Source organism: Cololabis saira, chromosome 3 (genome assembly GCF_033807715.1).
Source record: "Cololabis saira isolate AMF1-May2022 chromosome 3, fColSai1.1, whole genome shotgun sequence".
NCBI lineage: Eukaryota > Metazoa > Chordata > Actinopteri > Beloniformes > Belonidae > Cololabis > Cololabis saira.
Genome location: NC_084589.1, coordinates 31,191,412 through 31,204,767, shown reverse-complemented (window position 1 = coordinate 31,204,767; position 13,356 = coordinate 31,191,412). Strand labels below are relative to the sequence as shown.

General features: G+C 37.6%; 1 protein-coding gene across 1 annotated transcript; it reads left to right on the top strand.

Moving 5' to 3' along the window:
• The first annotated feature begins 914 nt into the window (after window positions 1-914).
• ctps1b (CTP synthase 1b) lies at window positions 915-12,604 on the top strand. Its single transcript, XM_061718461.1, has 18 exons — window positions 915-1,044; window positions 2,635-2,815; window positions 3,025-3,195; window positions 3,539-3,639; window positions 4,442-4,558; window positions 4,752-4,835; window positions 7,503-7,583; window positions 8,306-8,457; window positions 8,627-8,759; window positions 8,921-9,009; window positions 9,477-9,571; window positions 10,300-10,362; window positions 10,496-10,539; window positions 10,650-10,743; window positions 10,831-10,886; window positions 11,011-11,107; window positions 11,253-11,397; window positions 11,754-12,604. The coding sequence occupies exons 2-18, from the start codon at window positions 2,650-2,652 to the stop codon at window positions 11,833-11,835; spliced, it is 1,770 nt and encodes a 589-aa protein (XP_061574445.1). The 5' UTR covers window positions 915-1,044; window positions 2,635-2,649; the 3' UTR covers window positions 11,836-12,604.
• Window positions 12,605-13,356: the final 752 nt, after the last annotated feature.

Genomic DNA, 13,356 nt, shown 5'->3' with positions numbered 1-13,356 from the left:
TTTTCACCAGCATGGTTTCTAGTTGTGGTGGATTATTTCCCTCTCAGAAAGTCAGAGGGTTCATTATGAGAATAATGTTATGCATGCTAAAAACTCAATGCATAAACTGATTAAAGCAACATAGACCGCTAATGCCATCTAGTGGTGTGGATGTTCACAGGAGTAATTTATGAAAGACAATAATAATGGAAAAATACTAATCTTATTGTAGCCTACTTTTATTTATTTTATCGCTAAAATGTCTGAAATATTGTTTTCTGAATTGTGAAACAACAGAAATGTGTGTATCAGCAAAACTGATACACAGTAAAATTTAAACCAGCTAAAACCAAACCAAGCTTAGACGTGTAAAATATATTAATATTTTTAGACAAAACAATACAAGTTTTATTTTTATATATATATTTTCTAATTTCATCATGACGCTATTAATTATTATTAAATTATTTTAAATCAGGGTTAAAAACATTACTGTTTACTCAAGCGTACTCCTAAATTAAATACTTACCTGCTGTACTCTACTGCCCTTATTTTTAACAGCCTGTGCTTTTTATTATTTTACTTCTTTTCTTATCATCTTATTCTTAATTTTTTCAATCGTATTTGTTATTTACTGTCTAATTATGTCCTGCCGCTTTTAATGTCAATGTAAAGCACTTTGAATTACCTTGTGTTGAATTGTGCTATATAAATAAATTTTCCTGGCCTTGCCTTGTATTATTTTATTTTATTTTTTACACCATATTCAAGATAAGTAATTGGTTGTTTATACCCACAGTAAGGTCTTACAGGCAGACTTTCACTCTCAGTGACCCCCCTCCTCAATGGTACTTGCGCCTGAGAAGAAAAAAAGGGGGGCTTATTTAACCCTAACCCCCGGAAGGAAGTGGTCGTTGTAAAGATCAGCCTTTCTACATCCATGTTTCTACCACGTGTTTGTGTCCATCAGTAACGTGGAGTTGATGCTTTGTAATTCGTGGACAAATAACTGGATAAACTCCTGCCGAGGAATATTTTGACGAGTGTTTCTCTGTAGACCTTTAGGTACGATGTATGTTTATTTTAATGTCATATTGTGTGAGGGAATCTGCTAAAAGTTGTGCGTTTTCAGCACCGGGCACAGTGTAATTATGTCAGGCTGAACTATTCGGCTTTAGGGCCGAGTTGAACATAAATGTTTTTTTTTCATGTATTGATACATTCCTGACATGGCAACACCATTGTATAAAAACCGTTTCAAACGTAGTATTTATAAAGTGCCATGTTGTCCTTGAGCCGCGCTCTCTGCGGTCGACGGTAGTAACTAGGTTAAGCTCCAGCAGGCAAGATTTCATCTTCAGACAGATATGTAGCCACTGTTTCTTGGATGATAAGTGTTTTATGACAATGTTAACGGAAATATTTGGACCATAAGATATTTGATTTGTCTCTGACATCATTTGACTCTTTGGCGCGACTGTACTTTTTTCGCGCCATTTATTTCCCATGACATCTCTCTTTGGCTTTAGTTTGCAATTAATTATTTTGTATAAGCAGCTGCAAACACACTAGCTTTGTGGTGTTTATAAAGGTGGTTTTTCCATATTTATATTATGAATGTCATTTTGCATAAATCTAAATTAGCCTATGTTAGGTCCTAATGAACGTAAACAAATGATAAGGTCCGCCTTCAATTTCAAAAACGCCGGGCTTTTACCCGTCCTATTCTTCCTCTTAAATCAGCTTCTTTCACCCTCAGGTTTACAGCTTTATTCATGTATTTTGACTCAAGTTTAATGGTGTTGTCTAATATTGTATCTGTGAGGTTTGATTCGTTTTTACCCAGTGTTGGACACATGGGTGCAGATCCCGGGGGGTCCCCCCAATAAAAATACCTTAAATTATTCAAAATTGAACAAATGTATTTTCAGACTTAAAGGTTGAATATGTAGAATATTTATTAAAAATATACTTCTAAAAAAATAATACATCCACGGTGCCTTTTGAGGTGTACAGAATGAAAGCAATGGGTCCTTTTTTTTTTTTTTATAACTGTTTAGCACCATAACTGTGTTAAAACATGATCAGTTAGTTTAAACAACTTGTTTAGGGCTCCATATTTCATCCATATATCAATTGATCGTGCATAAAGTAGCCCCATAGGATAAAAGGAAGATGGTGAGAATAATTTGAGATGAGTAGACGCTACATGCCCAAAACCCTTAAAATTATGATTTACGAATATAACAGTTAAGTAAGCAGTGACACACACTGTTTGCTGTTAAGGACAAATAAACAACAAAGGTAAGCACAATATATGATTCCCTGTGCAGTATTTTTTGGCGAGCCTTTACCAATTTATGGCATGGTATGAGTTGCATATTGGCAAAACATAAAAAATTAAAATCACGTTGGTGTCCCCCCTAATCCTGACATCGGATCTGCACCCCTGGTTGGACACCATGAAGTATAGATAACAGCAACAGTACATGCTGGAAATATACAGCAATAAAATATAAACATTGAGGTATTGTATGAGCTCTATGTAACAAAAGTGGTTGTTCAGATTGAGTTGTACACACAGCCTTGACATGTTAGCTACTTATTATTTTATTCTATATTTTTTTCCTGATTTTTGTTCTCTTTTGTCTCTAGTTCTCACAAACCACAATGAAGTACATCCTGGTTACAGGTGGAGTTATATCTGGTATCGGTAAAGGTATAATTGCCAGCAGTGTTGGGACAATCCTCAAGTCTTGTGGTCTTCATGTGACAGCCATCAAAATCGACCCATATATCAATATTGATGCTGGAACCTTTTCACCTTATGAACATGGTGAGGCATTTACTACAATCAACAGTGGTGCAAGTCTGTTGTTTTATTTGATTGTGTTTTTGTGGCAATTATATTGCATCATTCTCCAAGTTGTTTCCATACAGTAGATAACTGTTGTATTAACAACCTATGTATAATATGGACATAGTGTTGGAGCAGCTCTTAACACTAAATCAATGATGAAATGGTGTAATATCTGCTTTTACCAGGTGAGGTTTTTGTTCTTGATGACGGTGGTGAAGTGGATCTAGATTTGGGAAACTATGAGCGTTTCCTGGACATCCGCCTTATCAGAGACAACAATCTCACCACCGGAAAAATCTACCAGTCAGTGATCAGCAAGGAGAGGAGAGGAGACTACCTGGGAAAGACTGTACAAGGTTAGACATGGCTGTATGTTTGGCTTATTTATCACAGTTATTTGTTGCAAAGTTTCGGAGCAAATCTGTTTTTTTTTTTTTTTTTTTTTTTTTTTTTTGTATCAGTTTTTGAGATGCGTGTTATCTTTAACATGTATATGAATGCACAAACACATCACAAGTGTTATCATTGCCTGCTAGATTATAGATTTCCATTCTTGGGAAATATAAAGGGTAAACGAAAGCTTATCAGCAACACACTTTTTATCACCTGAATGGTTGAGGACAGAGAGTCTAATGTGCTTTGCAGATCTTTTTATGACTATTTTATTTTATTCCCAATACTACTTTTATGTTTTCTCAGTGGTACCCCACATCACAGATGCCATCCAGGAATGGGTAATGAAGCAAGCAAAGATTTCAGTAGATGATGATGGTGTGGAGCCTCAAGTCTGCGTTATCGAGGTGAGCCCTTCTCAGCAAGTGGGGCTTCATGTTGTTGCTCCATTTTTGCTTTATCTCCAGACTGGATGAATTTCAACCACTTTTTCCAAGCCAAAATTATACATGTTTATGCCTTAGGGTTTTTTTTTTCTAATTATTTGTGACCAGGATGTGTGTATGTGTGTTTTTTTTTTTGTTTGTTTTTTTCCCCTTAGTGAGTCGGATAAATTGAGCTTATCAATCAAAACTAAAACCATGTACAATGCCTGAAGCAATAGACAGTTTCTGCAGCACTCTGCTAAGGGTATCATAAGTTACCATGCCTGGGCCAATAGTTGCATCAGTGAAGCAGAGAGACATAAGGATTTTTTGAAAAACTGAAACAAAATCAAAAGACATAAAAATTGATTTGTTGCCACTGTAATATTATCCTCTTCTTTCAGATTGGCTCCTTGTCCAGCCATGAGAAAAAATAAAAGTGCTCATATTTGATTTAGTCTAAAATTAAATAAATGTTAAATCTTTGTGTTATACGTCAGCTTTTTGATTTATAGCATTTACAGTAAAAAATATAGTCTTGAAAATTGCAGCTGAAAAGCCTCAAGTCTTCATAAACCATGTTAAATTATTATCCTGCTCTCAGCAGTTCTCTTCATGCGGCATACTTTAAACAAGCCCTGACAGTGTTATGGCTCCTGTGCTGCTGACACATTGTTCTTTCCAACTTTATCAAAATAACACCAGGAGCCGACAACCAACCACCGATGTGATCATGCCTGCACTCCTGTGGCCTAAACTTGATTTTTTTCTTTTATGTCAACAGCTGGGAGGCACGGTGGGAGATATCGAGAGCATGCCTTTCATCGAAGCCTTCAGACAGTTCCAGTTCAAGGTGAAGAAGGAGAACTTCTGCAACATCCATGTCAGCTTGATACCACAGGTGAGGATTTCTCTGGCATGTAAGCATCATCAGCCACTATGGGACATGGGGAAGTTACATGATCATCTTTCCCACAGTATTGTTTTTGGTTTCATATTGGAAATGTTTGTGTTTTTTGTTAGCTCAACAAGAATGAAAAGAACCACTGTGCGTTGCTTGGACAATTTTACCTGAACATATCTTTTGTTCTCAGCCCAACACCACAGGAGAACAGAAAACCAAACCAACCCAGAACAGCGTCCGGGAGCTTCGAGGGCTGGGCTTGTCTCCAGATTTGGTGAGTAGAGTTATGGCTGGTTCTCAAACCTGGTATTGTCTCTAGAGGTGGCGTACCTGGCCACTAGATCACAAGAAAATCCTCTGGAGTAGCAAGTCATTTCCACAGGTTGAGTTGAAACTGCGGCCACGTGATACTATATAAAACTGTTTCCATTAAAATTACTTGGAAATGTCTATAAAACTGCGAAATGACTGACTATTGTCTCATCGTGTGATTTAGTTTAGAGTTTTTTGCAATAAGTTATTTTGGGAATATTGGCACAGAACTCCTTTCATTTGGCTTGTTAGGTTATATTATTCTATTTTATTGATCTGTTTATATTTCTGCAACCACTGTAACTGTTATTATCATTACTTCGGAAAAATATGTCGATGTCAGGAATGAATTTCCACAAGGCAAACCTCCTAAATGTGGAGCTGGTCACGCCTGAGGGATTTCTGGAAGGTCTTTGTTCACAATTTCACAGAGGATCAGTTGAAACTTCAGTATCTATGTTTCCATTGTAGTTATAAAGAATACTACTATTCAAATCACAAAAACAACCAACTCACGTGAGTGTAAAGACTTTTTCATGATTCATTGGAGTTTTTGAAATGTCATTCAGTGTATTTTTGCAATTCCTGTTTGTGCAATTTTAAGCGATTTGTATGTGGAAATGGGACTATTGTAGTGGCTTTGATACCCATCATCCATATACGTTTGGCAAACTTGCAATTTTCTCTTTTTTTTCTCAATTTTTTTTAGTATTCACATCAGAGCTGGTTTATAACACCTGGTAGGTAAACAATATTAAGCCACCGTAGTCAGTCATTGAGTACTTTGTCAAAATGATTACTATTTTTACTCAAAAGAAAGGGAACATTGGTGTAATTTTGTATTGTTGTTTAGTGTACAAAGGGATGTAACATTGGTATTTTGTGAAATTCAACCACCCACATAGGGAACATTAGCGCAGTTTGGTCTTAAATTGCAGCACTTATGGATGAGCAGTGTATTGTTGACGACAGACGGTCAGAGAAATTGCAACAATGTTCGCTTTACCAAAAAGAAAAATACGTATAAATTTGCATCAAACATCAAGCCTGACTGGTAAAAAAAAATATTAGATGGTTGGATGGTTGGGTGTGTGTGTGTGTGTGTGTGTGTATAACATGGAAAGAATGAAAATATTGAAGAGGAAAATTCACATTGTGTCTCACTTCTATCCCAGCTGCGGCTGCAAAATGATTTGAACGATTTAACAGAATGCCTGCTTGCATAATCAACTTTCAGAGCCTATTTAATCAGTACTTATCTCCAATCACAGCAGTTAGTGATGAGACGATTTCATAACAATCCTTGCCAGAGGATGTTTGTCTGCTCACTGCTGTTTTCCATCCTCTATGCTGCCCTCTGTTTACGGAATAAATTACACCTCCAGGATGTATAGAGTGGGTATAGATAATGGATGGATGCATAGAGTGTCAAATGAACATTTTTATTAATTACACCACCAACCAGTCACGCTTTTGCTTAGTTCTGGTTGAGCTGGAATTTCTGAACAGTGCCGTTGTTTATTTTTATGATAGTATCTGTAAAATTACTCTTGAGAATCAGATCATCCATCACCATATTAATATCGTCTGTCTGATAGGAGATTCTCAGATTGCTTACTCTCAATTTCCCCCTGCATCCTGGGCCAGATTAATTATTTTCCCTTAATGTGTAGATAAGTTGGTTATTTATTTTGTCATGCATCTATCTCGTGATATTAAAAACAAATGAAAAAATGAGAATTTGGCAGGGTTTCAGACTGTCATCATTTGGAAAGATGGACACTTACAAATATGGCTCCTTTTTCATTATTATTTGTTTAGTTATCACATGAAATGCTATGAGGTATGTATGCATGCAACTATGTGTGTGCGCCTGCACATCACGTGTGAGCAAGGGGATGGAAAAAAGAGGTAATGTGAGCTTTTCATAAGAGATAAGACATGATGTTTGGACTGTCATCTTTCCATGTCCAGCTCTCTGGTGTCACTCCCACTTTGTTCAGATCTTTAAACTATCAGTTTATTTTTCAAAAGAGAGGATGATTCAGACATTCCTGTGACACAACAGTTCAGACCGCGTGGTTATGATATGATGTTGAATCTGGGGGGGTACTGGTTTAAAAAAGGGAAAGGGTTCTCATGTTTTTATTGTCCCCAAAAAAAGAGAGAAAATGCTGTGCTTCTAATAGACCACTCTTCATGTGAATGGAGACCAAAAAAACATAACCTTTGGCTCAACTTGTTCAGAGACCCTGCTACAAACTTTAGACCTGACTCACTCACGAAATGTGACCACAGCATGTTGCTATCAGCTGCAGCGTGCCTGGAACAGCATTTGAAAGGAAGGGAGTCGTCTGGTAGTTTTGAAGAAGATACTGAAATGAGACTAAAATAGCAGTGGAATGAAGTACATCAACCTTTCTGTGAAGGAGAATCCTACAATTAGTCGTGGGTTTCATTTAAACATTTGAAAAAGTTAAAGCAGATATCTGACTTTCAATAACAAATTATGCTGCTCAAAGGAAATGACCAATATCAATTAACCACGTTATTACCCTTTAAGCCTCTGGCCGGAGGCCATTTTTGAATATCTTGGCAAGACTAATATTTATTTTTTATTTTTTGTTAGATCATGTGCCGCTGTACAACGCCCCTGGAAACATCTGTCAAGGAGAAGATCTCCATGTTTTGTCACGTCGAGCCTACACAGGTGAAGTATTGCATCGTCTCCCCAGTAAAACCAGTCAGACCTGGGTGCAGCAACAGCAATGATTCCCACAGTAATTGCTTGCATCTCTCCACGTTTGGCATTGTGATGTTCTTAACTTAAAAAAAACAAGGGAATTAGAGTACATTACAAGAATGAGGGGAGAAAAAAAAACATGTAAATTAAGAATAATCACTTCACTCCTTCACTGCACTGCACTCTAACTGGTGATCGTAACAGTTATCAGATGAATTAACTCAGTCCTTAGTTTATCTTTGAGTATGTGTATTGAAGAAGCCGGAAACGCCTCTAAACATAAAGCCCCAACTCTTATTCAGATAATTGTTAAGCAATGAATTCATCTCAAAGAATCTCTGGCGGTGAAAGCTGAAATAAGGCAGTATTAAATTGAATATTCATTAATCTCAAAGAGAATTTGGATCGTTAGCACTGTATATTTAATAACAAAAGAAAATATTAAAAAATGTTAATTGTAAATTCAGGGATGATAATTTGAAGCAAATGTACCACCCGGGAGCCATTTGATTATTCAGTGATCTTAGAAATTATTCAAAAATGTGATTTTATCATCTTAGTGTAGTCTTCCTCATGTAAATATTGAGTTGAAACCAACATTTGAAAAATGTCCTTAGTAATATTTATTATTTTGAAATTAAGTTCTGTGAAATAATGTTTCTCACCTGTCGTGCTTCTTTTTCCTGCAGGTGATCTGCGTCCATGACGTGTCGTCGATTTACAGAGTGCCTCTGCTGCTGGAAGACCAAGGTGTCGTGGACTACTTGTGTCAGCGGCTGCACCTGCCGGTGGAGATGAGGCCCAGAAAACTGCTCACCAAGTGGAAGGAGATGGCCGACAGGTGAGGGGGTTTAATTGTTCACATGCCTCTCAGTTATGGGACAGTTGGCTCGATCACAGTTTCCCACTGGGAGCTGTTACAAACCACAAAATGTTGAACTCTCAGCATTTTGTCACTACAACATGCAGCACCGGTGTCAGCGCTGTTAACCACCACCTCCTCCTTTCAGATCGGATCGTCTCTTGGAGCACGTTTGTATAGCTTTGGTGGGAAAATACACAAAGTTGTCCGACTCCTACACATCTGTAATTAAGGCCTTGGAGCACTCTGCCCTCGCCATTAATCACAAACTGGAGGTCAAGGTTCGGAAATTTTTTTTGTTGTTTGTTTTATTATATATATGATTATGCAAAAATAAACACCCTATACCGCATAACATTTGTATGACTGTCACATGCATGTATTTGTACGGCAGCTGGTATGATGGGACTTATCTTTTTCCAACATTTTGTTTTTCTTACAGTACATCGACTCTGCAGACCTGGAAGCCACAACTAAGCAAGACGAACCGGTGAAATACCACGAGGCCTGGCAGAAGCTGTGCAGTTCTAAGTAAGTAGACAAAACTGGGAGAAAATGAGCAGCTAGGCACGGATGATCATGTAAATGAGCAACTATTATTATTATTATTAAGTTTTACTGTCTGGTAAGATAGAGTTATTATTCATACCCCATGATGGTTGTAAAACATAATATTTCAAGCATGCAAAATAGTTTTTCTAGAGATGTTTTGATATGAGCAGTAAAGGGGACTGTTACTAGTCAAAGCTCCACAGTTACACAGAAGGTGATTTTATGGTTTCAAGGTTTATTTTAATAAAGATAAATTAAGAGTTTTGAAAATGAGCCAGGAGTCCCAGTTTCAGCACTTTTATTCTCTGTGTGACTGCAATTCAGCTACGTTTTACAGGGAATCACAACTTTAATGAAATAGATTAAGTAAATTCTCCCAGTTGTTTTTATGCTCGTAAAGGAATTAACCCAGGGGTTAATTGTTTTTTTTTCTTTCTCTTTAACAGTGGTGTGTTGGTACCAGGAGGTTTTGGTGAAAGAGGGACAGAAGGCAAGATACTGGCTATTAATTGGGCAAGGAAACAGAATAAACCGTTCCTGGGTAAGCAACATTTGGCTTCTTATCCAAATTTCATATAATAATATGTAAACAAAGCTGTTAATGGTTTTTAAGTTCATACTTGTGTTACTGTCAGTTTTTGAATATGAAACATTTAAAGGTCCCATATGATGCCATTTTAATCCAAGTTCATGCTCATTCCCATGAGAAATCATTAGAGTTGTTTTACATTAAGAGTGACTCATAAACCGCCTCACTCCGTTAGATTGTGCAGTCTAAAGTCGTCGAGGCCAGTGCTCCTGCTCGGGGTCGGGTACGTTTAGTCTGTTTGGGCTTTAGAGGGCCGGTTTCCCACCTTTTTTAAGAACGTCAGGAACCCTCTGTCCGGACTTGTTTGTAATAAATCAGTAAAAATCACTTGCAACTTAATGAAGTTTGAGCAGTTATGTACAGAAACACTGGAACCTGGTACAGACTTACTTGCAAACTATAAGCCAACATTATCATTTTTTTTTAATACCAGTACCATCACTTACTTTGCATTCATACATAACAGAACACCCTTTTGTGGGGATTTGTTCTCTGAGATTAATGATCAGGGGAAAACGTAGATGCCTTCACTTATGGAAATACTGGAATCAAAGTCTAGGGGGGGAAAATGCTTTTCACAGAGGCCAGCTACATGTCTTTGTTAACTATGGAGATATTATTCTGTCTGTCCTTTTTTAATTTATCTCGTGCACAAATCATGCTGGTCTTGTTTTGTGCAGGGGTTTGTTTGGGCATGCAGCTGGCGGTGTGCGAGTTCGCCCGCGACGTTCTTAAATGGGAAGGTGAGTAATTATGCAGCTCCGCTGGGAACCGCGCAAGCAAATATTTGATCCCTATTGTTTTTAATTACTTTATGAACAAAGTGTGGGTCTGTTGGGAAGATAAGTTAATCTTAGATCACTTTCCATTTTTCAGGTGCCAACTCCACAGAATTTTATCCAGACACCAAACACCCTGTGGTAGGTTATCGTTTTTCCTTTTTCCTCCTCCTTTCTCCTTCCTGCTGCGCTCATATTTCATATTCCATTATATCAGCAGGATGGCTTAACATCCAATTTGATCTCGATAGGTGATTGACATGCCAGAGCACAACGGTGGGCAGATGGGCGGTACTATGAGGTTGGGGAAGAGGCGGACCATTTTCAAATCCAACAGTGTGCTGAGTATGTCTGCTCTTGAAACAAAACACAGGATTATTGAATCTCTTTGCCTTATTTAGTGCTTTGTTACAACTAATGTTTGTGTTGCAGGAAAACTCTACGGGGATGTGGACCATGTTGAAGAAAGGCACAGACACAGATTTGAGGTAGAGAATAAACTTAGGTTTTCATTATTGATGTTAAAGGGAATGATGAAGAAATACAAATGAAATTGTGATTTTTAGGAGCCAAAAAAATAAACATGAAGCATTGAATTTAATCTCATTATAGGTGAATCCAGAGCTGAAGCATCACTTTGAAAAAAAGGGACTTCGGTTTGTTGGTCAGGATGAGGAAGGAGAGAGAATGGAGATCATTGAGCTGGAGGGTGAGTGGCTACTTGAAACCAAACAAGTCTCATGATGATTGCTGAGATGAACTGGATGCTTAACCTGAACTTTATATAGAAGCGTTTTTATCTATGATGATTTAGGTCTCATAATCATCTTAATGCACTTGTTTCTTTTTTTCAGAGCACTGTTACTTTGTCGGAGTGCAGTATCATCCAGAGTTTACCTCCAGACCCATCAAACCCTCTCCTCCATACTTCGGCCTGCTGCTGGCTGCTGCTGGAAAGCTGCAGAGCTACCTGACCAAGGGCTGTCGCCTTTCTCCAAGGTAAACTTCAGAAAAGTTAAAAACCAAAAGTTATTTGGCGTCAATACAAAGCTGACAAATTGAGATAATCGGCATGTAAACCGACTCTCAATAAATTAACTAACTTAATTAGAAAGTAAAGTGCATTTTAAGTGTGATGCAGTACATTATAATATAAATTGCATTGAGCTAATTTTTTGTGGAACTGGTGAGGACCACATTATTTTATGCAAAACATAATAACTGAAAGTATGAGTAACTGTAGATGCTACTATGCATAATAATTAACAAGCTGGGCCCCTGTGTCACTATTGCACCTGTAGCTGCAGGAGTTACTATTTGAATCCTGATTCTCTGACCCGATTCTCTCATTTCAGGGACACTTACAGCGACCGCAGTGGCAGCAGCTCTCCTGACTCGGACGTTCCCGATCTTAAGTTCCCCTCTTTGGAGTTGTGAGTCTCCATGCAGATAAATCCAACTGTGAGAAGACTCTGGTCCGCCCCAAACTGTGGCTGCGAAAGGACAATGTCTGTTATAAAGCTTTTACAATAACTGGTCAAAGAAGAACTTTATACAAGGGTTTGATTGACTGTTCATGATGTGTTTTTTTTAGAGAGGAAACTGGGGTTTGTTTTTTTGTTGTTTTTACAACAGTAAATGATGAACGGTAATACATCCCATCAGTGCTGTGCTGAAGTCTGTCATGCTGTACATTGTGTTAATAACATCATACCTGGGAAACCTGTAAATTGTGTTTTTTCTCACATAGACGCTTGTTAACAATTAGTAAATTAATGTCAGAATTAAAACAGCAAGGCTCACAGAGGGTTACGTGGGAGTCGGGATGTGTATTTTTATTTTGTTTCTCTCTTTTGTCAACTTTCCTGCAAACAGTGTGTTTAGAAACTGAAGCCAGTCATGGTAGTTTATCTTTATGTATTTAACCGTCAGAAATTCTTATCTTATTGTTTGACATCTGTAGGTTTAAATAATCTTACTCTACGTTGTATTCAAATCTCTGGAACTATCCAAGAGTTAGCGGTATATTCTGTCACTAGGATTGAAGCACTGATAGTCAAATGTGCTATTTGTTTTTAATTTAAACGGTATACTATGAAATAGTCTGACGGAGTTTACTTATTTTTGTGTGATGAAATGACTCTGGGTGCATGAATTATGTCCTTGTGGCCTTTTATTTCCTATCAATAAACAGTTTTGTCCTCCTTGGGCTTTTACTGTCGTGTCTGACACAACTTCATAATGGATTATACTGACGTACAATCATCTGATAGCCAACTTTAAATTACCCTTGAGTCAACAACTAGGAGATGGACAAATAAAGTGCCGTTTGAAAACGGACATGATAAAACAATATCAGCAGCCCACTGACACTCCTTCGCTCTGGATCAGCTTGAACGGTAACAAAAGCTCTGAAATGATTCCTTTTATAACGAGCTAAATGTATTAAAATGCCATATTATATATTAAGTGCGTGGACTGTACACATCCGTGCATGTGGATTTATTTCTCCTAAAATAGATGATTCAAACTGACATCAACAGCAGAGTAATTTCCTCTTGAGTCTGTAGGAGTAATCACACCCAGAATATAAAAATGCAGCTGTACACCGAGTAAACATGCCGGCAAAAACAAGTGATTGGTTAAAATAATCAGCATCAAATTCGGCCGGTATGTACTGCCTGATTTCCATTCAAGCTGTTCACATTTGGAGAGTTTGTAGTTGGGTATTTGTAGACAAAGGCATCACTATGCCTATTGCATCATTAAATTCTGGCATTTCCCTGGGAATTTCAGGCTATTCTTATCAACTTCCCTTTTTGGGTAGCAATTTTCTCTCGTAAAACGAGATTATAAAGTGATCAAAGCTGTGGCAAACCTTATAAAGCTCTGACAACACCAACCCTCATTCCTCATGTTTGTTAATTCTACTTATAGATACATATGAGTTTGTAACAA